This window comes from Gracilinanus agilis, chromosome 1, assembly GCF_016433145.1.
Source record: "Gracilinanus agilis isolate LMUSP501 chromosome 1, AgileGrace, whole genome shotgun sequence".
In the NCBI taxonomy this organism is placed as follows: domain Eukaryota; kingdom Metazoa; phylum Chordata; class Mammalia; order Didelphimorphia; family Didelphidae; genus Gracilinanus; species Gracilinanus agilis.
The window spans coordinates 739,775,396-739,803,246 of NC_058130.1; the positions used below are offsets into that span (position 1 = coordinate 739,775,396).

General features: G+C 40.7%; 1 protein-coding gene across 1 annotated transcript in view; it reads right to left on the reverse strand.

Annotated features, from left to right (window-relative positions):
- Nucleotides 1-273: 273 nt before the first annotated feature.
- Nucleotides 274-27,851, reverse strand: part of GOLGA3 (golgin A3) — a 50,130-nt gene continuing 22,552 nt past the window's right edge. The window contains exons 8-23 of the mRNA XM_044658715.1: nucleotides 25,660-25,797; nucleotides 23,038-23,199; nucleotides 22,218-22,586; nucleotides 15,757-15,834; nucleotides 15,208-15,471; nucleotides 14,742-14,836; nucleotides 13,152-13,368; nucleotides 12,214-12,357; nucleotides 11,631-11,828; nucleotides 10,437-10,553; nucleotides 10,054-10,193; nucleotides 8,830-8,962; nucleotides 8,473-8,595; nucleotides 6,530-6,694; nucleotides 5,365-5,525; nucleotides 274-807 (exon numbers count right to left, since the gene is read on the reverse strand). Of these exons, the coding sequence (XP_044514650.1) occupies nucleotides 600-807; nucleotides 5,365-5,525; nucleotides 6,530-6,694; nucleotides 8,473-8,595; nucleotides 8,830-8,962; nucleotides 10,054-10,193; nucleotides 10,437-10,553; nucleotides 11,631-11,828; nucleotides 12,214-12,357; nucleotides 13,152-13,368; nucleotides 14,742-14,836; nucleotides 15,208-15,471; nucleotides 15,757-15,834; nucleotides 22,218-22,586; nucleotides 23,038-23,199; nucleotides 25,660-25,797 (2,712 nt within the window). The 3' untranslated portion in view covers nucleotides 274-599. The remainder of the gene's footprint in view (nucleotides 808-5,364; nucleotides 5,526-6,529; nucleotides 6,695-8,472; nucleotides 8,596-8,829; nucleotides 8,963-10,053; nucleotides 10,194-10,436; nucleotides 10,554-11,630; nucleotides 11,829-12,213; nucleotides 12,358-13,151; nucleotides 13,369-14,741; nucleotides 14,837-15,207; nucleotides 15,472-15,756; nucleotides 15,835-22,217; nucleotides 22,587-23,037; nucleotides 23,200-25,659; nucleotides 25,798-27,851) is intronic.

Below are 27,851 nucleotides of genomic sequence, written 5' to 3' on the forward strand. Positions count from 1 at the left end.
AAGACAATCCAAGTAATTTTTAAATTATGCAAGAGTATTTTTTAAAACAACTATATGATTCTTACTATTTATAGACACCCAACTAGAGGATGTGTGTATTTGAAAAATAAAGTAAAAGGTGCAAAATAAGTACTTTCCTCTGCAGTAAAATAAAGCTTCCCACTGAGCTAAGAAGGAAAATGAGATGGGAAACAAGAACTCCCCAGGCCACATGTCTACACTGGTAGCCACAATTCTGAAAAATTCCTTCTCGACAGTGTTACCCAAGAGGATCACTCAGAATTCTAACCTGACACAGTATCCCTCAAAAACGACCCAGACTCCTGTACAGAAATAGGAGACAAGACCTCATTTGAGACTGAGTTACTTTGGTAGGAAGCAGGATCGTGTCACAGGAATTACAAACCAAGCATGGCCTGTGAATTGGTTATCTTGCTGGCCTTTTGCCATCACTCTCTTGTACCCTCATAGGCAAAAGAAGAACTCAAAACTGCAGCTCACAGAAAAACATCAAGTTCAAAATCAAATAAATAAGGGTGATAAAACAATAATCCTTCACACATTTAGAGACAAGAAGAGACATTGGGGGCAGCCTGGGGTCACTGTTCCAATATTCGTTGCTCGTGGACAGGATGGTTCTGTTCCTTTTGATCAACGCTGGAATTTTCAAGTTCCCTAGAGACAGCAGGAGGGCAGGTAACTGCAAGGTCCATTAAGTGACCCTCCACCTGAGTCCAAGAAGACATTGATTCATGTACCGTGATCGTGTGTTCTTCCATTTGGCGCTGAAGACTATCCATTTCTTGCCTTTTAAGAAAAGGAAATATACCAAATAAATACTGTGTCAAAAGAAGGCAATCTAGGAGCATCAGAAAAAGGCATAATAATTTTCTACCACAACATTTAAAAGAAGGCAAATGGAAAAATTTCCTTTAATAACTGGATGTGGCTGAAAATAAATTTGAGTCCTCAAACTTCATACCATATGCTAATATAAATTTGAGCCAGACCAAATAGTTAATTAAAAAAACCTCTCAAAGTTAGAGGGAAATGAAAGAATACATTAGTATATTTTATCTGCCAAACAGAGGAAAATATGATAAATTATGTACAAAAAAAGCCCAAACATGTTACCTCCTGCCCCAATAACCAAGAAAAGAGGAAAAATGGCAATATAAAATAGATGCAGTAAGCATATTAGAAATCTTTGTACCATTTTAAACTGGTACAAATATTCAAAGGAAACATTCATATCCTTAGGGATCAAAAGTGGCATATCAATAGACAATTAACAAAAGATACATTAATTGCAAAAAACCACCCAGAAACCCTGAGTTGTGAGGGGCTCAGTAGCCATTCGTGCCAATTCATCCTTAAACAAAAAAATCCCCCAAAACACATTCTATCAGTGGCTATCAGCCAGCATCTGCCTAAAGACCTGCCAGGATGGAGAATCTACTATCTCAAGAAGCTGCTCATTCCTCTTCAGGTGAGCTTTAATTGCTGTGACTTTACTAATTCCACTCCTTGTTCTTGGTTCTGCCAAATGGAACCAAACAGAACAAGTCTTGTCTTTCTTCCATGTGAAGGTCCTTCAAATACTTGAAAACAACTATAATTCCCCTCACAATATACTCCTTACTAGGCTATATATGACCCATTTTTTCCTACAGATGAGGTAGCATAGATCCTTGACCACTCTGACTATACTCTCTAACCTATCAATGACCTTCCCCAAAAATGAATGTCATTTGGATATAGATTGAGAAGGACAAGGTATCTTCCTAGCCCAGAGTCTCTTAATGCAGAAAAGACTTTGTAGTTTTCTTGGCTGCCATATAACACTGTTAACTCATAATGAGCTTGGAGTACATGAAAACCCCAGATCTTGCCAGGTGAACTACTGTCTATTGGTACCTTTCCCTATACCTTATTTGTAAGTGATTTTTTTGGACTCTAAATTACTTTATATCTAGGAATAATTATTTTACGTTCTAAAGAGATTAAAGAAGCAGGAAAGGATCAATTACAAAAATACTTATGACAGCACTTGTGTTATAGCAAAGAACTGGAGGCCAACAGAATGGAGAATGGCTGAAAAAATTATGGTATATGAATATAAAAGACTATTACTACACAGTATGGAATCATGAAAAGGATTAAGGAAAGTTTATATGAACTGATACAGAGAAAAGTATAATTTATACATAATCATTTTAATACTGTAAAGGAAAACTATTCTGAAAGACTTAAGGGCTTGGATCAGTGTAAACACCAATCAATGATTACAGAAGCTTGTTTTAATGAAGCAGCCTTCCATCCTTTTGGCAGAGAGGTGATGGCCTGGGGGTGCAGAGGGAAACTATTTTTAGAGATGACCAAAGGGAGAAATTTCTTGGAAAAGCAATAAAGGGAAGAATATAAATGCTGGGAGGGGGATTATATTAAAGTTTTTTTTAAATTGGGTCAATGAAACATTTAAAAATACATAGAAAAGAACAGAATTAAATTTAAAAAGGGGATACAAACAAACAAGGCTACATAAATTTAATATAGACTTTTAAACTATCTGAAATTTATATAATAATTCCAGGTTTCGTATATAATGCTTTTTCTGTGTGTGTGTATGTGTGGTCAGCGTTGACAGAAATAGTTATATTTGTTGATGTTTGTCAAGTTCATAATAAAAGAGGAAAAAAATTAATTTTATCTTATTAGATTCAACCTAATAGTTCTGCCTATAAGACTCTGGTTACTACAGTTTATTAACTCTTTCCCTCAGCTTGGTATCATCTGCAAATCTGAAAAGCATTCCATCTACATCTTTACTCAAATCACTGATAAAAATGTTTAACAGATCAAGGCTAAGTCCAATCCCTAAGGGACTCTATTAGAGATGACTTTCCAAGCCATCATTGAAGGATTAATGACTACTCTTCAAAGTCTGGTCTTTTAACTAGTTCCAAATTCACCTCTCTCTATTACTTTTTAGTCCAACTCTCTCTTTTCTGACAAGATAGCATGTGAAACTTGGTCAAATAATTTGCTAAAATCTAGGTAAACAATAATTGCAGCATTCCCCTTATCTAGCAATCCAATAAAAGAGAAATGAAATGAGTTGGGCGTAACTTGGGGATGCCAGCACCAGGTGTGGGCTCTTCATGACCATCACTTCCTTTACTAGCTGTTTGATACCCCTTAATAAGATCTATAATTTCTAAGCAATGGAAGTGGAGCTCATCATCATTCTATTACTTACAGACTTTTATTCACTTCCCTTTTTTGGAAATAAGGACAATCACCCTCTTAATGCTAAAGCCCTTAGGATTCCTGTGCTCCGTGATCTTTTCCAGACTATCGTTTGTGGCTTCAGCAATGACAATGTTTTGTTTTTCCCAGCACCTTGAAAATTCATCTTTACCTGGTGACTTAAAGTCACAAAAGGCATTTTGGTGTCCTCCTAAAAATTTCCTTACATATCTTACGCATCATTTTCTTAGCCAGCTATTTCGGGCCAAAGACTTCTTAGCAAAGAAACCAAAACTGAAGTAAGAGCTGAGAAGTACTGTTTCTACTTGGCTGCCAATTAGATGGTCTATTGGGAGAGGCAATTCTGGGCCTTGTTATATATTCCTTTTTTCTTAGTGTAGTTAAAAATTTTAAAAAAAGCTTCTCCTCTTGTTCAACTTCCCTAATGAAATTCAAATGAAAATGATTCAAAGGCTTCCCTCAAAGGGGCAAAAACAAAGAAAATTAATCAAACCAAACTCAATGATGTAGGGCTATGGAGAAATAAGTACATTATTGTTAAAACTGCAAATGGGTAGAATCCTCTTGCCTTTGACTAGAAACACATCCTAAGAACATTATCAAAAAAGGAAAAAAGGTATCTGTCCAAAGATTCTGATAATGGCATTAACTGAAATTAAAAACTAAAACTAAAATCTTAAGTTTTCTAACAGCTGGAGAATAACAGTTGAACCCATACTGATGAATAAAGTAAAAAGTCTAGCTAGTTTTGTGTTTAAAACTAATAATGGGGCAACTAGGTAGTACAGGAGAGAGTGCCAGGCCTGTAACCATCAAAAATACATAGGTTCAAATCTAGCCTCAGACACTTCCTAGCTGTGTGCCCCTGGGTAAGTCACTTAACCCTAATTGCCTAGTCCTTATTGCTCTTCTGTTTTAGAATTGATACTAAGGTTAGGGTTTGAGGGGAAAGGGAAGAAGAGTTGATAATGGATTGCTTATTACTGTACTCTTAAGCTACCTGCTAACTAACAAGGTAACTAAGTAATGCATTTCTTCCTTTGTCAGCCACAAGATGAAGTTTAACAGACCTCAGTATTAAGACCCACACTTAGGTTCAAGAAAATCAACCATAGGTCTAAGATAGGGATGAGATAAGGTGGCACCTGGCTGGATGCTTTTTTCTGAAAAAGCTTTGGAAGTTTTTTGTTTTTTTAACCCTTAATTTCTGTGTATTGGCTCATAGGTGGAAAAGTGGTAAGGGTGGGCAATGGGGGTTAAGTGACTTGCCCAGGGTCACACAGCTGGGAAGTGTCTGAGGCCGGCTTTGAACTTAGGACCTCCCATATCTAGGCCTGGCTCTCAATCCACTGAGCTACCCAGCTGCCCCTGGAAGGGTTTTGTTGTTCAGAAATTTCAGTCGAGTCTGACTCTTTGAGCCCATTAGGACTTTTCTTGGCAAAGATACTAGAGTGGTTTTTCATTTCCTTCTTCAGTTCATTTTACACAGATGAGAAAACTTGAAGCAAATAGGGTTAAGTGACTTGCCCAGGGTCACATAGCCAGTAAGTCTGAGGCCACATTTGAACTCAGGAAGAGGAGTCCTCCTAACTCCAACGCAGCTGCCCCATTTAGTATATATACATGTTCCCTTCCTCCTTTGAGATGTTTTGGGATATTATATGTGTCTTAGATACTAAAATGAATTAGAAGAATCTCCTAAGTTGTATTCCCTCTCCTGAATGTGGGGTGCACACAGAGTAGCTATTCAATGAAGGATAGCTTAGATGAGTGGGAAAAACTACAAAAGCTGCCTCAACATGGCTGGGGCTGCCCCAGAAAGGGGAGGTCTCCTTGCAAAGGATGAAGGTTCATCCCTTGTCAGAGATGCTTTCAGGAGTCTTATTTAGGTATAAGTTAGAACAAAAAGACCTGAGAGAACCTGTTCAACTCAGAAATTCTGACACTTTATGAGATGCAACAAAATGGAATGGAGGCACAGGAAAGAAAGAGGCTTTTAGGCTGGCAGACACATTTGCTGGGCATTTGGCATAAGTGATAGGAAAGTGCATCCCCAAAGGATTTAATTTTCTTTACTAAACAAAAAAGTCCTACTTCAGTTGTCGGAGACAGCTGTTGAGATTCTTTAGAGGCTCCTTGCTCACAGTCGCTGGGGGTTTGAGCAGCTCCTCTAGGAGAGAGGCAGGGACCGGACAGTCTGGAATTTTAACTGGGGTCACAGGGTTAGAATTGGTCTCTCCCTTCAGTTCCTTCCTCTGAAAAACAAACAGCTCATTAGTGCTTACATTTTGGAGAGAGAGAGAGACAGAGTCAGAGAGTAGGGGAGACAGAGACAGAAAGAAAGACAGAGTCAGAGACAGACAGAGACAGAGAGAAGGGGAGAGACAGACATAGAGAGAAGGGGAAAGAGACAGAGAGAAAGAAGAGAGACAGAGAGGGAGAGTCAGAGAGAGAAGGGGAAAGACAAAGAGACAGAGAGAAGGGAAAGGAGAGAGGAGAATGATATTACACATATGCAAATCCACGCTTTCTACTTTTGCATATTGTTACCCAATTACTGACAGGAAGGTCCACAAATTCAGCAAACATGCCATCCATGGTTTGATGCCCCCAAGTAATAGCTAGGGTTATAGCATTTCACATATCTTCACTCATGAGGATTGTGTTGATTTGCAAAACTTGTGATCTTATATAGAACTTCCCTTAGATATGAACCAAAAGATACACATTTTCCATGAAGGACCTCTGGCCTCATAAAGAAATGTTACTTATCTAACTGGGTTGTCAGGTTTCACCTTTTGAGTGCCCTCATTTTTTATTGGCACGTTTATTTCAGAGGGATGAATTATAGCAATTCACCTCATAAATTTATGACACTTCTATAAGGAAGTTCAGAATGGGCCCCAGGTATGCCTCGGCCCTATGTCAATGATAACTGGGGCCCTGGGCCTCGGACTCAAGTTATTCAGGAGCTGCTTTATGGAGTGTGGAGCACTTACACTTCATCTTTTTAGTACAATGAACCTGGGGGAGGCTGTCATGCCCACTGTTTCTGGGCTGATAGAAATATGCTCCTGGTGTGGCCCTAACAATCTATCACAATGCCTCTGCCATCCATCACATTCTAGCATTAGCCAAATATAAATCAGTGCTGCAACACAGTGAGAGGAAACAGTTCTTCGGGGCTAGCCTGTGCAACCTATCCCCTAAGGGGAAGGCTCTCATCTGCCCGTGTGTGAGCTCAGGACATGGGCATTACCTTCCTCATCTTGCCATGCTTCAGGTCCAGCTTCAGTTGCTGGTTTTGTTGGAGGAGTGTCTTCATGCTATTCTTCAGCTCAGTCACCTTTGCCTGAAGGGTGAATTTATCTTTCTGTGTCATCGAAAGGTCTTCCCGGGCCATGTCCAGCTCAGTTTTAATATTCTAGAGATAAGTGAGAGTGTTTTTTCAGTCATTGGGGAAAATCAAAAGCTGAACTACTTCAAAGGGGCTGAGGCAGTCCCTGGCTCCCCCAACCTCCCCCATTGCATGACACACAGGGCTCCATGAGGATTCTCTCCTCTTGGCTTCTCCCTTCTTTCTGGGGCCAAGGAGATATGTGACATTGTTCCTGGTCTGGATCATGTCCTGGTCAGCAGGCTAGGGCTGTCTCAAGCCCCACTCTGCTATAAGTAAAACAAAGAGGAATTTTTTACACACTGTGAACACCTGCCTCTGCAGCCATTCTAAGGCTCAGCCAGGGAGAACTTTCTGAAGGTTTCCAGGGAGAAAATCCTATTTAGCCTGTTGCAGCAGCAGCTCTTCAGTTCCCTGGATTAATCCTAATAGGTAGCAGGAATAATGATGGATAAGGATGGAACTTGTGCCTTCATTTGTAGAAGGAATATTTACATGTGGAACTTAACTTTATTAAGGCAGGAAGATGGCTCTTTTACAACTCAGTCTCTGAAAGCTGTTTAGGGAACTGAAAGTTTCCTCTTTATTTAATCCCATCAAAATTTTATCTGAGATTGTTTAATTTAAATCACAGTGGATAATTATACATCACTCCCCTACAAGTACTTTATAGGCCAGCTGAACTGAATTTCTTCAAGAAATGCATATTCTGGGGGCAGCTGGGTAGCTCAGTGGATTAAGAGCCAGGCCTAGAGACGGGAGGTCCTGGGTTCAGATCTGACCTCAGACACTTCCCAGCTGTGTGACCCTGGGCAAGTCACTTAACCCCGATTGCCTAGCCCTTACCACTCTTCTGCCTTGGAACCAATACACAGTATTGATTCCAAGATGGAAGGTAAGGATTAAAAAAAAAAAGCATATTCTATAGAATTATGTATTGTATGAAAGTATGGGTATTATCCATATCAAACTATTTTCCTGCCTTGGGGATGGGAGAAGGGAGAAAAATTTTAAAAAGGAAAAGAAAAAGAATATATTCCAGGAGCAGTTAGGTAGCACAGTGTATAGAGCACCAGGCATAGAATCAAAAGGACTTGAGTTCAAATCTAGCTTCAAACACTTCCTAGCTGTGTGACTTTGGGCAAGTCACTTAACCCCCAATGCCTAGTCCTTGCAACTTTCCTGCTTAAGAATAGAGAAGGTAAAGATTAAAAAAAGAAAAAAAAAAGAAATAGCTATTTAGTGACTGAGACTATGGTATGAAACAGAGAGCTGAGAGCCTTCCAAAGCCAGAGAGGGCTGGGGTGGAGCTTGATCCCTTGGACTGTTAGACACTGCCAAGACAGCTCCCAGAAATAGTGAACATAACACAACTTTCCATTTAGCATTACTCTAGGTAGTGCTAAAATAGTCATTCTAAAGAGAGGGAAATGATCCCAGTACAGACAGCATTAGCCCACCATGCCTCACTGTGATCCCAGCTTGGTTTCTCAGGCCAGCTCCTAGAAGTCAGACTACCCCTGGGAGATCAAAGTTTAACTCTGTCTTGAAAAAAGGCTTGAAAAGCCTTTTATCCAGAGGGGAGTGACCTGAGCAGCTTCATGCTCCCCTTCCCTGCCTCAGAGACAGTCTGGATGAATTACAAAGAATAAGGACAGTGTCTAAACTGACCTCCATGCCCCCAAACAGGATCTCTGTTGTTTCTCTCTGTAACCTACCACGGAAAACAGCCTTTCCTCAATGAACACTGAAGAGACCCTAGACATGCCCCCTTCCTCAGGGCCATGAAGGACGCTTTTGACTACCTGCAGTACCAGCTGGATTCCTTCTAATTCCTTTTGACTGTGCTGTTCGTTCAGGTCCAATTGCTGCTTCAGGGTTTGGATTTCTCTCTCTTTTTGACTTATCTCCCATTTGAGATCTTCTACCTAAATGAAGAAAGGCAGAACATTGTAGAAAAATAAAACATTCATCCATGTGTGTTTTGAAATGATGTGTACTTAAGGATTATGTTGTTTGTTTCCTGTAAATGATAACTTATCTCATTTTAAAAATTCAATATTCTGATATGAGTTGATTTAATAATTGCCTAATGAGATACATGTGAATCAACAGCCTCCTGGTTTTGGCTGTTTGATGAAGTAGCCCTTTAAGGTTTTTACCTCTTGGTTTTCAACAGGTTGTTTGTCCAGCTGTTCATCCAGCTGCTTCTGTAGAAGCTGGAGCTGAGCTCGAGTTTCTGCTAACTCTTGTTGGAACTGGGACACTTCTTGGCTGTGTTTGCCCTCCTGAGCCCTAGGGATGGGAACAATGGCAAGAATAAAACTTCTGTGCTATTCTCAACTTCTTTCTGGCTGTAACAGTCTCTCAGTTCAGTCTAGAACAGGGGCCGGCAACGTATGGCTCTTGAGCCATATCTGGCTCTACCTCCCAACCAGCCAGTCCGGGCAGAGCCCCAGGATGTGCCCCAGCGGGCCCTTCAGCCCTGCCCCATATTCCAGCACCTTCCACCTCCAACCTCCTCCTTCGGCAGGCGTTTATGGCTTTTATGGCTCTCACGGCCAAAAAGGTTGCTGACCGTTGCTCTAGAAGATGTGAAACCCTTGTATTCCAGTTCTTTGTGAGAGCTCAACAAATAAATGGCCTTGTACATAAGAAGTACAATAATGCTGGTTGGGAAATTGTTCCCGGTGCACTCCTGGTATGAACAACTCCACTGTGAATTTATGAGCGTGCAGACTCCAATGAAGAGGCAAGCAAATGAGCTGGTTGTGTATGTCTAAGAGGTCTGTGATGAGCCCACCAGATTACCTTAATCTAGAGATATTTGCACTGGCCACAACAGCCAGATGGGTTTGAGGACAAAAAGTAACATCAATGCATTTGTATACTGGCATAAACTCTATCCGGTCATCAACTAAAGGCTGATCTGTCCAGTTCCTGCTTTTTAGCAGGTCAAACTGAACCTATGTTGTTACTCCTGATCCTACCAATAGGCCAGTATTAGGAAAGTGATCAAGGCCAAGACAAACACACTAAAACCAGGAAAGTCTGCACTGGGAATGAGCAAGCCTTGAGAAGAAACTAGGATGGGTGCCTTTGGCTTCCAGGACCTCATAAGGTACTGAAATATAATAATACAAATGGGTAACATTTATTATGCACTTACTGGGTGCCAGGCATTGTGCTAAGTGCTTTACAATTATCTCATTTGATCCTCGCAACCCTATTAGAGCAGGTGCTTTTATTATCCCCATTCTACAGCTGAGAAAACTGAGGGAGACAGGTAGAGAGAGGCCTTTGCCCAGGATCACACAGTCAATAAGTGCCTGAGGCAGGATCTGAATTGGGTCTTTTTGGCTCCAGACTCAGCAGGCCATACTCACTGTAGGCTATCTGCTTCTGCTTGGAGCTTCTGGACAAGCTGCTCTTTGGCCTGCAGTTCCTTCTTCACTTCACTCAGCTCCAAGGCAGCGGCTCGGAAATGACGGCGATTGTGTCCAGCCTCGGCTTTGACTGCAGCCACCTGTGGCAAAGGAAGGCAAGAGAGAAGCCAAGAAGCCTATTAAGGTGTAGCTTCTGTGGAACAGACAAGCATTTAAACATCTTTTTACTTCTGGTGGCAGAGTAAGGGGCTTTTTCATCTTAATCCTAGAAAAAGATTGAGAAATGGTCTTGCCATGCCCATCTGTTATTATTTACTTCTAGATCTTGCAAGTGCTAATCCCTGACACACATACCCCCACATCCACCTGCCCTGGTATAGTACCTGCTCTTTAAGGCTTCGCACTTTGGCCTTCTCCTTCTCTAGTGCAGTCTGTAAGCTGTGAACAAGCTGTTTCATTTGCTGATCCTCCTCTTCTTTTCGCTGTAAAACTGCTTGTACCTAGACCGCAAGAGAGAACTGGAGTGTCACAGTGCCATTTCAAGTGTTTTAGAAACCTTAGCCAGTATAAAAAACAGGGAATGTCTGGGCAAAGGGAATGTCACTGCCACACCAGGAGACCTTGGCACTAGCTCCCAGGATAACCCTAGACATTTGGATGTGTTATTTAAAGACCCAAGTTGGTTTTGGGGCAGCTGGGTGGCTCAGTGGATGGAGAGCCAGGCCTGGAAGTGGGAGGTACTGACAAATCTGACCTTAGATACTTCCCAGCTGTGTGACCCTGGGCAAGTCACTTAACCCCCATTACCTAGCCCTTGCCACTCTTATGCCTTAGAACCAATGCTTAGTATGGATTCTAAAACAGAAGAAAAGGGTTAAAAAAAAAAAAAAAGACATGGCCCCTACATATACACATGGCAAGAGATGCTTTCCCAGGGAAACTATGTAAAGATTGACTCTTCCATTTGCAGGATGGGGAGACTTTATTCAAAGCCATGATTTGGCCTTCAACAGTCATGCACAACCAAAGAAGGTTCTGGGAAAGCAAGAGGGGTTCCTTCCTCATTGGATTGTCCTATCCAGTTCTCCCTATGAGAAGTGTGATTATTATAGGAAATCTCCAAACAGAGAGGCTTAACTGGGAACTGTCAGGAATGACCAAATATAATAACCACCTCTACTTTTCTAAGCAAATATAAAAACCACATATCAGCCACATTGATTTGGTCTTAGAGAATAAAACTTTTCTTAAGAAAACCTTTCAGAGTAAAATTAAACCATAGCCTTATGAAGCATTGGAGAAATATTCTCATTTCTACTATGGAAATTCTATCTTATTAAGATTAGGGAGGATTTTGCTCGTGGTTGGCTATCAAAATCTTCCACTCCTAACTTTTTAAAGTCTTTACCTTCTGTCTTAGAATTCATACTAAATACTCCTCCCATCTCTAGGTCTGGCTCTCTATCTCCTTCAACCACCTCATCTAGCTGTCCCTATCTCCTAACTACCTTAAAGAAAGATGTATTTTGATTTTAAGATTGCTGAGAACCAACCCAATAGCACCAGGCTTTAAATACCTGCAGGTTCAGCTGTACTAAGTCTGCCTCTCTCTTGGCTAAGGCTGTTTCCAGAATACTATTGTGTTCCCGTAAAGCTGCATTGGACTGCCCAAGACCCGTAAGCTTTCCCCGCTCATGCTCCAATTCAAGAGCCAACTTCTTATTTAACTCTTCAAGTCGCTTTATCTTCTTCCTAAAGCCTCTGGATTCTTGGAGCTGTGGAAAAAAATCACAATAATGGTCCACCTGGCCTGTGCATTTTAGTGAGTAAAATATTCTGATAAATAGTTATCATATAGAGAGCAATGTTCAAAGAAACAGATTGTACCAATAGAAACATATTACATATCTCCAGAAACTGCATTAAATAGTGTTCAATTCAAAAGGATGCTAGACAATAGTAAACAATATTAGAGCAAGAGACAGACACCTGGGATTCCAAGAAAGTAGCTTCAACAATCACAAATTGCAGTCACGACCCTGTGCATTACTACAGCACCATTTCCTTGGCACACTACATTCATGCTCCCATCTTTCCTGCTGCTCCATCCCTCTAGTCTCCCTTAACCTTTTCTCCCCAAGTGAAAGTGGAGACAACCACCTCATCCTCCAACTCGATGACCTTCTCCCTGTATTCTTCCAACTCTTGGCTGGTCAGGGAGATGATTTCCTGGAGCTCCTTCTCCAGCACCATCTTACTATGGCCAACAGTTTGCAGTTCCAGCTCAAGGACTTGGATTCGTTCCTGAAGACAGAGGTAGGGAGACAAGGGGTTCAGTTCATCCTGATTCATGACAGCACACAAAAACAGTCATACAACACATTGACTTCTCTTTGAACAAGGCTGGTTGTAGGAGGCAGGATTTGATTTTGGTAACTTATGCAAGTTTCACACACAATGCAAATATTTTAATCTATTTTCTCAGAAGCTTTGTTTAAAATGGCTTTAGCTTTACTTACCTAAATTCTGTACATTTAATATGATAACTAATAAAACCATGTGGCACAATTTTTGTTCTAGACTGGTGAAAGCTACAGAAGAGCTCTGAAACCAGTCAAGGATGACTCCTTTCGGGGGAGGGGCCCATGTCATAAACAAGACTGCCTAAAGCTGGCAGGAACCACCTTATGAGATGTGTGACAGCAACAGGGGAGCAGAGGCTGCTGAACAGTAGGTATCACCCTGACAAAAGAGACCCTAAATGATAAAGGCTATGGGACATTTAAACAGTAGTTTAGAGTCCAAGCTAAAGAAACAATTAAAGGAAAAATCTATGCCCACAGATGATACTTTTGCCCGACTCCATAATTTATCCACTAATAAGTTCTCTAAATGGAAAAAATTACATCTTTTTAATAAACCAGAATACTTAGAGCTGGAAGGAACCTTAGAGATCATATAACCCAATGCTAGGTTCTACATAGGAAGACACTGAGGCCCAGAGGGGAGGATACTGATGGCTGCTGTTCCTCCTACGGCTGCACTGTGAGCCCACATATCCAAGTGGGAGGGAGAGAAGGAAGGCGACATCTGCCTACATTTAGAGCGTGGTTGTTTCCTCCATCTGTGATTTGGGCTCTGAGTTTGTTCAATTCTGCTTCTGAGGATTCTTTGGCAGTGAGGGCTTCCTGTAGGCGACGGCTCAGGATGCCCACTGCGTTTTCATAGGCTTTGTGCTTGGCCTTCATCTCTTTCTGGGCGCTGGTCAGATCTGAACCCAATCGCTTCATCTTTTGTTTTTGTTCTGTAATGGCCCTGGAGCACGGTAAAGGAGAAAAAACAAAAACAAAAACTTGAGCCTAAAAAAGTCCAACATTGAAATAAAATAAAATATTTAACTTCATATAATCTCAGAGTTTGGAAGAAGCCTCAGAAGGCCTCTAGGGCTAACTTATGTCACCATATGATCCAGGTCAAGGTTCCAGGGAGGAAGTGACAAAGAGTGACTCATTAAACCAAATATAACACATGCAAGGTTTTCCAAAGTTTCAATTTGCATTTTCCTCTTCTCAGAGCACCTTGGTAAGGATTCTATGAAACTAGGGGAAAACTCCTTCTCCTTAAAAACTCAAAAGATCATTCCTAACTCCCTGACTCACAGCAATAAATCGGTCCATATTCAATGACAGGTTGGAGACAGTGTGTGGTATCACTGAAAGATCACAGAAGCAACATGGCTAATATGGTAATAGGATTTGCATGACTTCCTATCTATAACTGAGATCGTATTTCTTGCCTTCTCTATGGATGGGGGAGGGGCAGAAAGAAGTGAGAGAATTCAGAACTCAAAATTTTAAAAATAAAAAAAAACTATATTAAAAAAACCAATTTTCTAAACAATTAAAAGAAACATCTCAAGTTGGGGGCCATATTCCAAACATCTTTTCTCATGGATGGTGTGTCGTGAATTGGCTAGGTCAATTTCCCATTTTGGTCTTCAGCTAAAAACAAGGGAGTTGGAGAGAGGAAGTCTAAGGCCACTTCTGGCTCCGATATTCTTTTATTAAAAAACATGACTTTTAAGGGACAGCTGACTCAGTGGACTGAGAGCCAGGCACAGAGATGGGAGGTCTTAGGTTCAAATTTGAATTACAGATACCTCCAAGCCTTTATTATTCTGCTTTGGAACCATTATTTAGTATTGATTTAAAGAAAAAAAAAGCATGATTTAAAAGTTAAAAGATAATATCTAGATGCTGGGCTTAAACTTCTGCCATTTCCATCTAGAGGTTGTGGTCTGCCATCTTATGAAGCAGAATGGCTACTCTAAAATAAGACACAAATGGAATTTTTGCAAGATGAACCCAACTATAACCCAATTAGAGAAGCTTTCTATTTACCAGGACTCTGAAATGTTCCACTACTTGTGGAAGAAGGACTTCACAGAATTACATACAGAATTATGAAAAGTGCTAAGCATGTATCTGTATATATGGATATCTGCATTTCTAGATGTAGCTAACTATACATACTCATCTATACATATGTGTCCACATATAGTTACAGAAATTAAAACTACTTGTGATGAGCTCACACCCACACAAACGTTGTGACACGTGTTCCTGTAAAGCTCATGCACGTGCTGCCCTGGTCGCAGGCTAAGCCATCATGCTCAGGGGCACACTTACTTTCTGGCTTCCAGTTGCATTTGTTCTACTTGTTGTTTCAACACTTCATTCACCTCTGTAAGAGATGTCATTTGCTCTCTGTCAAACTGCAAAGCCTTGAAAATGAGAGAGATGGATAAATAATGTGAGGCATGGAAAGGAATCATCTTTCACCTGCTCTGGGGTGGTTTGCTTTACAGCAGGAGCTGCTATTTGGGCAGGGGTCTGCTACTGAAGTGAACATCGTGACTCCAGGCAGCCTGCAGGCTACATGTGCACCTGTACGGACACAGCTGACAAAAAGTTACTTGGGGCCCATCTGCCACTTTGGTTCTATGGACATTTGTTCCTGTCTTCCCCCCACACTCCATCCTGAATAAGATACTCTGGAAAAGCCAGAGTTGAGTCCTTGCAAAAAACTTCTTGGTAGTCTTAAGTGATGAAATTAGAAATCCCCAGCAGATGACTCCGAAAGTAGTGCCCAGACCTGTAACTGTGTCTCCAGTTCATCTCGTTCTCTCTGTACCAGTTGGAGCTGTCCTTCGAGGTCAGCCATTTGCTGGTGAACTTGGGACACTTCTTTCTGTAACTTGGACTGTTCCACTTCCACTGTCTTCTTTTCACCTTGAAGCTTGATTAATTCCTGCCTCAGACTCCTCATCTCTAAGTCCAGCCTTTTCTTTGTGGCTTTCAATTCACTGATCAGCTGGTCTTTTGAATTCGCATCTCTCCGATATGCCTCCACCATCACCTACTAGGACACACTAGAATTATAGACCGTTCTTAGGACATGGTATGTAAAGTGACTCTTCTTAATTAAAAATCCTAGTTTTAATAGTTTCTGCCCTCAAGCTCTATAGATAACTTTTTAAAGGGGGAGCTTGTGATAAAGTTTATAAACATATTTTAAGAAATAAAAAAAAAACAAGGGTTAAAAATCCAAGGTTAATGCTTCTATCTAGAGAGTGTATTATAGCAATATGAATTTTCATGTGTCACTTTTATTCAAAGAAAATGATGCACAGCTTCACTCCACCTTTTGTTGAAGAAACTGCTCCTTCACTTTCTGAGTCTGTTTTTTCAGAGCAATACTTTCTTGCTGCAGGTTTTCTACCTGTGACAGAAATGAAGACACACTCTGTTACACCAGCAGGGATCCAGAGAGACAGTTGGTCCAAAGAATTATCATCTGAGAGTCTGTTTTTATTCTCAAAGACCACCTACTCTTTCTTTTCTAATTTCTTACCTTCCTTCTGGCTTCCCAGGTTCACTTACAACCTTGAGGGATCCTAGCCCCACATGCTAGATTCAATTCCTGGACAATTCCTGTCTACCTGATCTCTATAATACTTTCCCCCTTTCCATCCACAGGACCATTAACCTAATCTGGTGAGACTTCACTTCTCACCTGGATTAGTTCATAAGCTTCCTACTTGGTGCCCTGCTTCCAGTCATCCTCTTGTTCAATCTATCTTCCATAAGACTAACAAATATATAGTTTACTGATATCTGTAGTCATTTCCCAATCTACTGCCCATTGCCAGAAGACTGTGCTCTGTGGTCACATCTGAGAGCATCAGCAATGTTCCATGCCTGTAGTTCATCTTTTCTCCACTTAAAGAAGGTTTCACTACCTGTCCTTTGGAAACAGTATTAGTTCCCACTTTTGACTTGAGCTCAGATGCTTTCTGACTGATTTTTTATCTCGACTGCTTGATTTGCCCTGCATCAATTCATACAAATCTTCCTCTGTTTCTATGAATGCTTCATATCCTTACAGCACAAATAACATTCCATTAAATTAATACACTACATTTTGTTCAGCTGTTGCTTAACTGATGGGCATCCATTCTGTTTCTAATTTTTGTGGCTACAACAAAATGTGCTCCTGGGAATATTCTGGTTATAAATGTCATCTCTCTGCCTTTAACTTCCTTGGAGTATTTGGTCACTGTGTCAAAGAATATGAATAGTTGTCAAATTAATACTTCTAAGACACAAGTAGAGTCATACCATTCTCTTGCTCAAAAATCTTTAATGGGTGCTTTAATTTGCATGCATCTAGGATAATAAAAATAAATTCTACAGCCTGGCTCCAGTCTCCCTCTCACTTACTACTCCAGGTTTATTTCTTATTATCCTTCTTCCATTTACTATTACTTTCTACTAGCCGCCCCCTCAAATTTGAAATGCTACTTCCATGCCTTTTACATGGGTAGCCCCATGCCTGGAATGTATTCCTCCTCTCAGATTTCCTAGTAGCCTTCGAGGTGCTAGTATCCAGTACTACCTACATGAAGTAGCTCCTGTTCCCCATGGATTTCTCTTTCCTTAAATGACTTCATTTTTACTTACATGTTGGATTCTACAAGCCCACAAATGGAGCGGAACTTCCTTTATCTTTGTATTGTATCTCTATCACCAAGTCCCCTTGCACATGGTGCTTAATAAACTCTGCCAGTCACACCCCTATAATGCTACAAACCAGGGACATTATGAAGGCTTCTCTACTTCCTGACCTAGAGATGTTTTACTAAGACACTCTGATGCCCTAGACAGAACTGAAGTTGTCTTGGACCCAGGAGGTACTCAGTGGATATCTGTATATAGATGACAATGAATATTCAAACCCATGTTGATATCCCAGGGGTTCCAGGGTATTGTATGCTTGTCATCCTAACCCTGTCTGATGCTGATGCTGGAAATTGTCTGGCTCACTCTTACAACCAAAAGCCTGGAGAAGGGAGTGGCACAGGCTGCCACGGGCCTTCTCCTTGTGTGTGTGTGGCAGAGCTGCTGGCCCTGAACAGTCCATCAGCTTGATGATGATAACTTGAGGCCCCAAACAGAAGTTATGTGTTTGAGGGTACCAAGGGACAACCTGGACCGGAGACCACTGACTCCCAACTAGTGCTCTCCACTGTACTGTACTGTCTCATGGGAGTTAGACCGAAAAGTGACTCTAGAGTCTGTTCTTCTCTATTTACATTTACTTATATTCTCTTCTCTTTAGGTTTTGAGGACATGCCTCTCTCCTGGTTCTCCTTATACCTATCTGACTGCTCTTTCTCTGTCTCCTTTATTTGATCTTCCTCAGTCTCTAATTGCCCTTCAGATATCTCAAACTGGATGTCCAGTAGACATTCTAAATTTGTTATGTCTAAAACAGAATCACCTGTCCTTTCCTTAAAGGGCAACATCTCCTAGCCCCTCAGGCTCTCAACCTAGGAGCCATTCTAGAGTCCTCATTGTCTCTCTCTCTCTTTTTTTTTTAAACCCTTAACTTCTGTGTATTGACTTATAGGTGGAAGAGTGGTAAGGGTAGGCAATGGGGGTCAAGTGACTTGCCCAGGGTCACACAGCTGGGACGTGTTGAGGCCGGATTTGAACCTAGGACCTCCTGTCTCTAGGCCTGGCTCTCAATCCATTGAGCTACCCAGCTGCCCCCTCATTGTCTCTCAATGTCTGTATCCACCTTGTTGGCAAGGCCTATTGATTTCACCTCTGCAACATCTCTCAAATATCACTCCCTTCTCTCCATCTTTCACTGCTACCCCTCTAGTATAGACCCTCATCGGCTCACACATGGGACTACTGAAATAGCCTGCTGGAGAATCTGTCTGCTTTAAGGATCTCGCCATTCTGACTCATCATCTATTCAGCATAAAGTGATTTTCCTAAAACCCAGGTCTGGTCATGTCAACCTCTTCCTCCCCCAATAAACTCCTGGGGCTCCCTACTGCCTCTAGGATCAGAGACAAAACACTTTTTTTGGTATTCAAAATCCTAAAAAATCTGGCCCTTCCTGATGGATTCACAAGTGAATGCTATCAGACATTCAAAGAACAACTAATCTCAATACTACACAAATTATTTGATATAATAAGCAAAGAAGGAGTCCTACCAAATTCATTCTATGACACAAATATGGTACTGATTCCAAAGCCAGGTAGATCAAAAACAAAGAAAGAAAACTACAGACCAATCTCCCTAATGAACATAGAGGCAAAAATCTTAAATAGAATACTAGCAAAGAGACTCCAGCAAGTGATCAAGAGGATCATCCACCATGATCAGGTGGGATTTATACCAGGAATGCAAGGATGGTTCAACATTAGGAAAACCATCCACATAATTGACCATATCAACAGTCTAACAAACAAAAATCACATGATTATCTCAATAGATGCTGAAAAAGCCTTTGACAAAATACAGCATCCATTCCTATTGAAAACACTGGAAAGTATAGGAATAGAAGGACCTTTCCTAAAAATAATAAACAGTATATACCTAAAACCATCAACAAGCATCATATGCAATGGGAATAAATTAGAAGCCTTTCCAATAAGATCAGGAGTGAAACAAGGATGCCCATTATCTCCTCTATTATTTAACATTGTACTAGAAACATTAGCAGTAGCAATTAGAGAAGAAAAAGAAATTGAAGGTATCAAAATAGGCAATGAGGAGAATAAGCTATCACTCTTTGCAGATGATATGATGGTCTACTTAAAAAAATCCTAGAGAATCAACTAAGAAGCTTGTAGAAATAATCAACAACTTTAGGAAAGTTGCAGGATACAAAATAAATGCACATAAATCATCAGCATTTCTATATATTTCCAATACATCACAGCAGCAAGAGGTAGAAAGAGAAACACCATTTAAAATCACCCTAGATAATATAAAATACTTAGGAATCTATCTACCAAAACAAACATAGGAATTATACCAAAACAACTACAAAACACTTTTCAAACAATTAAAACTAGATCTAAACAATAGGAAAAACATTGATTGCTCATGGGTAGGACAAGCTAACATAATAAAAATGACCATTCTACCCAAATTAATTTACCTATTTAGGGTCATATCTTCTGAATTAGGAAAAACTATAACAAAGTTCATTTGGAATAAAAAAGATCAAGAATATCAAAGGAAATAATGGGAAAAAATGTGAAGGAAGGGGGCCCAGCAGTACCAGATATTAAACTATACTATAAAGCAGCAGTCATCAAAACAATATGGTACTGGCTAAGAGACAGAAGGGAGGATCAGTGGAACAGACTTGTGGTAAGTGATGTCAGCAGGACAGTATACGATAAACCCAAAGAGCCCAATTTTTGGGACAAAAATCCACTATATGACAAAAACTGCTGGGAAATTTGGAAAACAATATGGGAGAGATTAGGTTTAGATCAACATCTCACACCCTACACCAAGATAAATTCAGAATGGGTGAATGACTTGAATATAAAGAGGGAAACTATAAATAAGTTAAGTGAACACAGAATAGTATACTTGTCAGATCTCTGGGAAAGGAAAGATTTTAAAACCAAGCAAGAGTTAGAGAAAATTACAAAATGTAAATTAAATGGTTTTGATTATATTAAACTAAAAAGCTTTTGTACAAGCCAAATCAATGTAGTCAAGATCATAAGGGAAACAACAAATTGGGAAAAAATCTTTATAACAAAAAACTCTGACAGGGGTCTAATTACTCAAATATACAAGGAGTTAAAGCAATTGTATAAAAAATCAAGCCATTCCGCAATTGATAAATGGGCAAGAGAAATGAATAGGCAATTTTCTGATAAAGAAATCAAAAGTATCAATAAGCACATGAGAAAGTGTTCCAAATCTCTAATAATTAGAGAAATGCAAATCAAAACAACTCTGAGGTATCACCTCACACCTAGCAGAATGGCTAAAATGAAAGAAGGGGAGAGTAATGAATGTTGGAGGGGATGTGGCCAAATTGGAACATTAATGCATTGCTGGTGGAGTTGTGAACTGATCCAACCATTCTGGATGGCAATTTGGAACTATGCTCAAAGGGCTATAAAAGAATGCCTGCCCTTTGATCCAGCCATACCATTGTTGGGTTTGTACCCCAAAGAGATCATAGATAAACAGCCTTGCACGAAAATATTTATAGCTGCGCTTTTTGTGGTGGCAAAAAACTGGAAAATGAGGGCATGCCCTTCAATTGGGGAATGGCTGAACAAATTGTGGTATATGCTGGTGATGGAATACTATTGTGCTCAAAGGAATAATAAACTGGAGGAATTCCATGTGAACTGGAAAGACCTCCAGGAATTGATGCAGAGTGAAAGGAGCAGATCCAGAAGAACATTGTACACAGAGACTGATACACTGTGGTAAAATCGAATGTAATGGACTTCTGAACTAACAGCAATGCAATGACTCAGGACAATTCTGGGGGATTTATGGAAAAGAACGCTACCCACATTCAGAGGAAGAACTGCAGGAGAGGAAACAGAAGAAAATCAACTGCTTAAACACATGGGTTGATGAGGACATGATTGGGGATCAAAACTACCACACCAATGCAACTAACAACAATTTGGAAATAAGTCTTGATTAATGACACATGTTAAAATCAGTAGAAATGCATATTGGCCAGGGGAGGGGGGAGGTCGGGGGGTGAAAGGGAAAGTAAGAGCATAAATCATGTAACCATGTTAACTTTTCTAAAATACAATTAATAAATGCTTAAAAAAAAAATCTGGCCCTTTCCTACCTTTCCAGTCTTTTTATACCTTATTCTCCAACATATACTCTTTGATCCAGTGACACTATCCTTCTGGCTGTTCCAGGAACAAGACTCTGCATCTCTCAGCTCTGCCCATTTTCTCAGGCTGCCTCTCAGGACTGGAATTTTCTCTCTCCTCTACTCTGACTACCAACTTGCCTTCTACAGGAACCTTTCCCAACTCTTCTTATATGAATGTGTTCCCTCTGTTCATTTTTGTCCCATAAACAGCCAGCTGTCACCTCCATTAGACTGTGAGCCCCTTGAGAGCAAGGATTGCCTTTTGCCTCCCCAGAGCTTTACACAGTGACTGGCACATAGTGGCCACTTAATAAATGTTTATTAACTAATTATTTTCAGAAAACAAAACTGAGACTTGAGGTATGAAGGAATTTTCCTTACGTGATGATGTGTTAATAAAAATCAGATGTGAAACCCAGGTCTCTGGATTCCAGGTATGGTCCTTCCACAAGGCCACAGCACTTTTTGTGAATCATCTCAAATGGCTGGTGCACCTGGCTATCCAATCTGACAATTCTCTCAAAAGATAGGTAGTACAATTTAACTCTGTGTATCTTGGACTCTAGACATAGGGGTCAAGAATAGTAGTGAAGAGAAAGCTATTGGGCCTAAAAGGAAATAGCTGCCAAAAGCTGGATCGTGGCTCTCCAGGGAAGGGTGCCGGAGGCCCTGTGGCCTAATGAGGCAACAGTGGTCTTGGAGGTGATGTGGATGGTAGGTCCCTGCCCTGGGGTCAGGGCTCCCTGCACTGCCACCTCTGGATTTTGTCTCTTCCTCTCAAGCTCATCTCTGCCCTTTAGGAGCTCTAATGTGTTTGTTCCTCAAGGAAAAAATACCAGCAAACTTAAAACATTTCCCCGAGTGAGCACTTCTGCTCTGGCCCCCGCACACATAGCCCAGTGAGCAGCCCGTTTCCTTACCTGGCTGCACTTGACTGCTATCTCCTGTCTCAGCTGCTCCAGGAGCTCTGCGGTGGCGTCCGCATCCTCCTCCAGCTGCTGGGCGCCTCGGTCAAACTCCTCTTTGCCCGCCCGGGCCGCTTGCAGTGCTACCTCCAGGACAATTTTCTCGTTCTGCAGAAACTGGACCGTGTCGTCTTTGGTGGCAGCGTCTCCCTGGAGCTCCTCTAGCTGGGCCTGCAGCTCCTCGTAGCGGGTCTGTAGTTCGCTGAGAGCCTGCTCCCGGGTGTGCAGAGTCTCCTGGCTCAGGGTGAGCTGCTTCATGAGGTCCAGGTGCTCCTGCTGCAGAGTGTCCAGCTGCAGGTCTCGCTGATGCAAAGTTAGCTTTACCTGAAGATTTAGGTTTAAACAAACAAAGCCAGAGAGACATTTGAGTGTGGGCTACCACGCCATACTTGAGTATATACCTCGTGCCTATTTCTCTGGTTCTCTTGGATCAGATCTTGGTCTTAGGAGCAGAGGGAAACATCTGTGTCTGAGCTTGGTGCACTGAAGATGGGCAGCTCCCTGGTAACATACATTCTAGTAGAATTTTCTGGGGCTCTCAGGGGTTAAATGATTTGTCCATGGTTACGAAGGCTGTGTGACAGGCTGGATCTGAACCTCAGTCTTCTGAACTCAAAGGGCCTCTCCCTACTAGGCACACAGCCTCTGTGCATAGGTACACATTACACAGGTGGCAATTAACGTGGTAATTTTACTATTAAATCAAACTAAAAAACTGCCCAGGGAACAAAAACATTTGTGTCAATCGAGTGTACAGGCCTGGGCTACCCCTCACCTGCTGGAGCTGCTGCTCCAAGGACGTGGCAGAATCGGCCATTTTTTGTAAGTGCTCCTTTTCGTCCTCAAACTCCTCCAGTTTCCTCTGCAGGTCTTCTTCCACTAAGGTCTTGGCTTCTTGGATCTGAATAAATGCCGCTTCCTGGTCTAGCATGTCCGCCTACACACAAAAGCCACAAAAGGTTATACATGAGACACCCAGCCACTCCGCTCCTCACCAGGCCTTGGCTGATGGCAATGAGCAGGCCTACTCAGGGTCTTTCTGAAAGTCATCAGATGAGCAAACATTAGGACTGATTTGCCTTTCAAAATACAATGACAAGAGGATGATGAAAAAAAAAATGCCTGTATGCTAGTATGTACAGTAATCACTATGTTTTTCTCCCCAACAAAACCTCACTAGACATCCCCAAGAAGTGTCACTGGGGCCAAAGATCATCCATTCAGGAGTTCCACCAAATGAGCCACTGTGTCTATGGGAGGGCCATTCATAAGATGAGCTGAAGAAAAGGTTTGAGGAATCCTATTCATTTCTAGAATTGGCAAGTTAAATGAATAGAAAAAGGCAGGATAACTGGGGACATAAGATAACTGGGGTATAAGCACAAGTCAATATGATTTCTTTGTAGGGAAACCAAGTCTCTTTAATCTCCTTGAATTCTTTGAGTCAACAGATATAATGATTGGGTTAGAACCAATGATTTTTCTTATATCTCCCTCTGAACAACATTGGATTCTCAGTGGAGGCTCTATAAAGACTTGCTGAATGACTGACAATTTCTACACCAGAGACTGTTTAAGAAAACAAAAAATACCAAACTGCATTGACAAAAAATCATCATTCCACAACACCTAATCACCTGCTTAAGGGAATATTTAGCCATGGATAAAAAGAATTGTGAACAAGCAGAAACAAAGATTAGAGTTGAAATTATTTCCTGGATGGAGAAGGGTAACCATGCTTCCCTGAAGACTGGTTGTCAGAATCAACCTTACATAATATTTTAATAGATGATCTGGAAATGACATCTTCCAGTTAATGTTATTCCAAGTAGTAAAATAGCTAAACTGATAATTCTAAGAGAACTCAAAAGCCAGAAGAACAGAAAAGGTGGGAACAGATAATAAATACTTTTAAGGACACAAAATTTAAATGATCCTGACATCTCTGAATGTAGGAATAAAATACAAACTTCCTAAAAATTAAACCTAATGTGTTTCTTGTGCCCAGAAAATCCAATAAAATGATGGTGGTCATCAGGACAATTCAATTCAATTCAAATCACCAAATATTCATTAAGTACCCTAATACATGGAAGGTATTGTGGACACAAAAGACAAAATCAACCACAGTCTCTGTTGTGAAGGAGTTTACTTTTAGTGAGACAGATTAAGACATGTATGTGGCAAGAGATGTTTTAAACTAATTTCCAGATCTTCTTTCAGCTATTTTGTCCTTTTTGCTCAGAGTCTGGGGTGAATGGTGGCTGTTTTCATTTCTCTGTCAGCTGACTAGCCCTTCTGAAAGAGATTCGAGCTTTCCCCAGAACCTCTTTGGGTATATGAGATGCAGGTCAAGGAGATACTCATGGAGGTGGTCTCTATAGACAGTGCAGTGGAGGCCAGTAAAGGAAATGTTATAAAGGATGGCATCAGCAGGGAGCAATATAAGGCAAGAACCCTTGTTATATAGGGTTATTCTCATATTCTGGGGGAGAGAAGATGATTTGAAGGGGACTTTGAGGTAGTGGGGAATCTTATGGATCATAAATGATAAAAGCTGACAAACATTCAGGAAATTATTCTTTCCATATACAAAATAACAAGTGGACCATATTCTTAATAGGACACATGCAATTCTTAGTTGTAATGCAAGAAAGACCTAATAGAACAGATATGCGAAGGAAATTTGCAACTTGCAGAATCATGGCAGGTAGATAAACAAGGGGCTTTAGTAAATTAGTAAATACATAATGATCAGGTACTCTTTGAGATGGGGAAGTAGTAGTTGTAGGAGTATAGGAAGAAACATAGGAGAGATGAAATTCCGGAATGGTAATTCCTGCTGGTAATACATACTGAAAGTCAGACTAGGCCCAAGAAGAAGAGCAGTTAACTCTTCTTACATCTGAGAACCCTCTGGAATTCTGGGGAAGCTGATAGATTCCTTCTTGAATACATACAATAAAATATAGGATTACAAAGGAAGCCAATTACATTGAAATGCAGGTACTAAAATGCTAAAAAGAAAAAACAAAACCAAATTTATGGCTCCAAGGTCAAGAACCCTTGATTTATACAAATTCATGGATAAATGAAGGGTTTATTAGGGCCCATTCCACAGCCAAAGCAATAAACACATCATGTAACTATTCCCTAAGCCAGATGATAACTGGTGCATGAAATGCTTGTTCTCTCTAAGAAGCTTGTTGGATATAAGTACCATTTGTCTCTCCCCAGGAACCACAGAGAAAATGGACAGAAGAGAGGAGGTAATGGTGCCAGGTTAAGGCCAGAATTCAGGTGGGTTAACAATCTATCCCTACTTAAAAGTAAGAAGTTTTCACTTTGAGTCTATGACTAAACAATAATGGAAACTAAAAATGTGACAAATCCTTACCTCTATATTTTGTAACTGGACAGCAATCCGTTCCTTTTCCTTGATGGACCTCTGCTGAGTCTCTGTCAGTTGATGGGATAGTGTCACGTTCTCAAGTTTAAGGTGCTCCAGAATGCCTGCCTGGGTCATCTGTCCAACCTTGGGAGGAAAAAGAGAATCTGAAGTTTAAAAGTTAATTGTATTCAAAGAGTGTAAAAAACATCTTTTGAGGTTTGCTAAATTTGTTTCAAATACCTGTACTTTGTCACTTCCACCCACTATTCTTATTAAGATATCATCAACTCTAGGTAACCCAAAGCAATAGGAATCAGACTGAAGACCATTTGAGTGACTGACTTGCTTGGGCAGAATGCATCCTATACTCATCCTGACTTTCTGCTTCCATTGAGAGAGGAACGGAGGAATATAATTAGGAACCCAAGCAATTTCTGAAGACTTTGCAAAAGACAGCTGATTTGGAGGTGACTATAATATGGGAAGAAGGAGTGCTCTATGGAGCTGTGGAGTCAGATGACCTGAGTTTGAGTCTAGGAGTTGCCAATTATTAGTCATGTGACATTCACTTACCTTTTAGACCCCCCTGTAAAATGGAAACCATATTATCTTCCTTCCAGGATTGTTTTAAAGATTGAATGAGAATGTATAACAAGTACTATGTATGCTGTAAAGTGCTTTATGGATGTCAATTATCATTTATTAGTATTCTTGAGTGATGGATTGATGGAAATCTGGAAGAAGACTATAGGAGCTTGCTCCAGGACCCAGTTCTATTTCATATTTTATTTTTTAAAACCCTTACCTTTTGTCTTAGAATTAATAGTAAGTATTGATTCTGTCAAGGGCTAAAATTATGGGTAGGAGTTTGACAAAAATACCAAGAGCAGTTTGAAAAAACATAAAACACTTATATATTCTTAGAAGTTCAGATAGGAAATAGGAGAGAGGAAAGTGAGATTATGGCTCTAATATGTTATTCTATGCCTAAAATCCAAATCCTAATCTAAAATTTCTAAGAAACCCTAAATCTAACTGCCTTCTTAGGCAGGTTCTTCTTGCCTGGCAAAGCAGGCCTATCTCAAATACACTATTCCTATCTGGAAATATATCCCTATCTACCTAAGCTAATCAATAAGTCTTTACCTCCTCCAACCTCCTTAAACCAGTATCTAAATCCAAACTCTCAGAAGTCAACTGCCAGATCAGAGAGAGAGAGAGAGAGAGAGAGAGAGAGAGAGAGAGAGAGAGAGAAAGGAAGACAGGGAGAGAGGGAGAAGAGAAGAGGAGAGGAGAGGGGAGGGGAGGGGAGAGGAGGAGAGGAAAGGAGAAGAAAGGGGAGGGGTGGGGAGGGAAGAGAAGAAAGAGGAGAGAAAAGGAGAGAAGAAGAGAACCCCTGCTCCCTAGGAAGCCAGAGAAAAGGAGCCCCTCAAATCTTAACAGAGCTCCTTAAATAAGATCCTCATGTCCTAAGTAACGGGATCTTCAAAATTTCCCTGCTCCCTTGCCCATTAAAGAGGCAGAGGGAGAGATTAAGAAAACTCCTTTAAACAATTCTAAGGCAGAAGAGCAATAAGAGCTAGGCAGTTGGCCTTAAGTGACTTGCCCAGAATCACAAAGCTAAGAAATTTCTGAGCTAAATTTTTCAAAGGACCTCCCATCTCTAGCCTGGCTCTCTATCCACTGAGCCACCTAACTGGCCCTGTCTTATATTTTATTAATGATTTGAAGACATAAATGGCACGTTTAGAAAACTATAGATGACACAAAGCTAAGAGGAAGTAGGTATTATATTCAATGAATGAATTCAGATTTTAAAAGATCTGATTAGAATAACACTATTAAAAGGAACTGAACTTGTGATTTCTTCAGAATGGAGAACCCTCAGATGAGGAAACTATCAATGAAGATCAGTACCTTATGTCTTACAGAAACTAAAAATAAACAAAAAACTTGATATCAAGGAAAGGATGGGATTGAGCTTAACAATAATTCTTGTAAAAAGAAATTTGTAGAAGTTCCATCAGTAGTATAATGGGGCTACCCAAAGCTTTAATGCACTGAAGGTTTCAGTGCCCCAAGACATGAGCAGTAACAGTGCCAGCAGACTCTGCAAGAGTCAGACTACATTGAGTCCAATCTGAGGGGTAACATCCTATGTAAATCAAAGTGCTTATCAGAGGAAGGCAATCAGGATA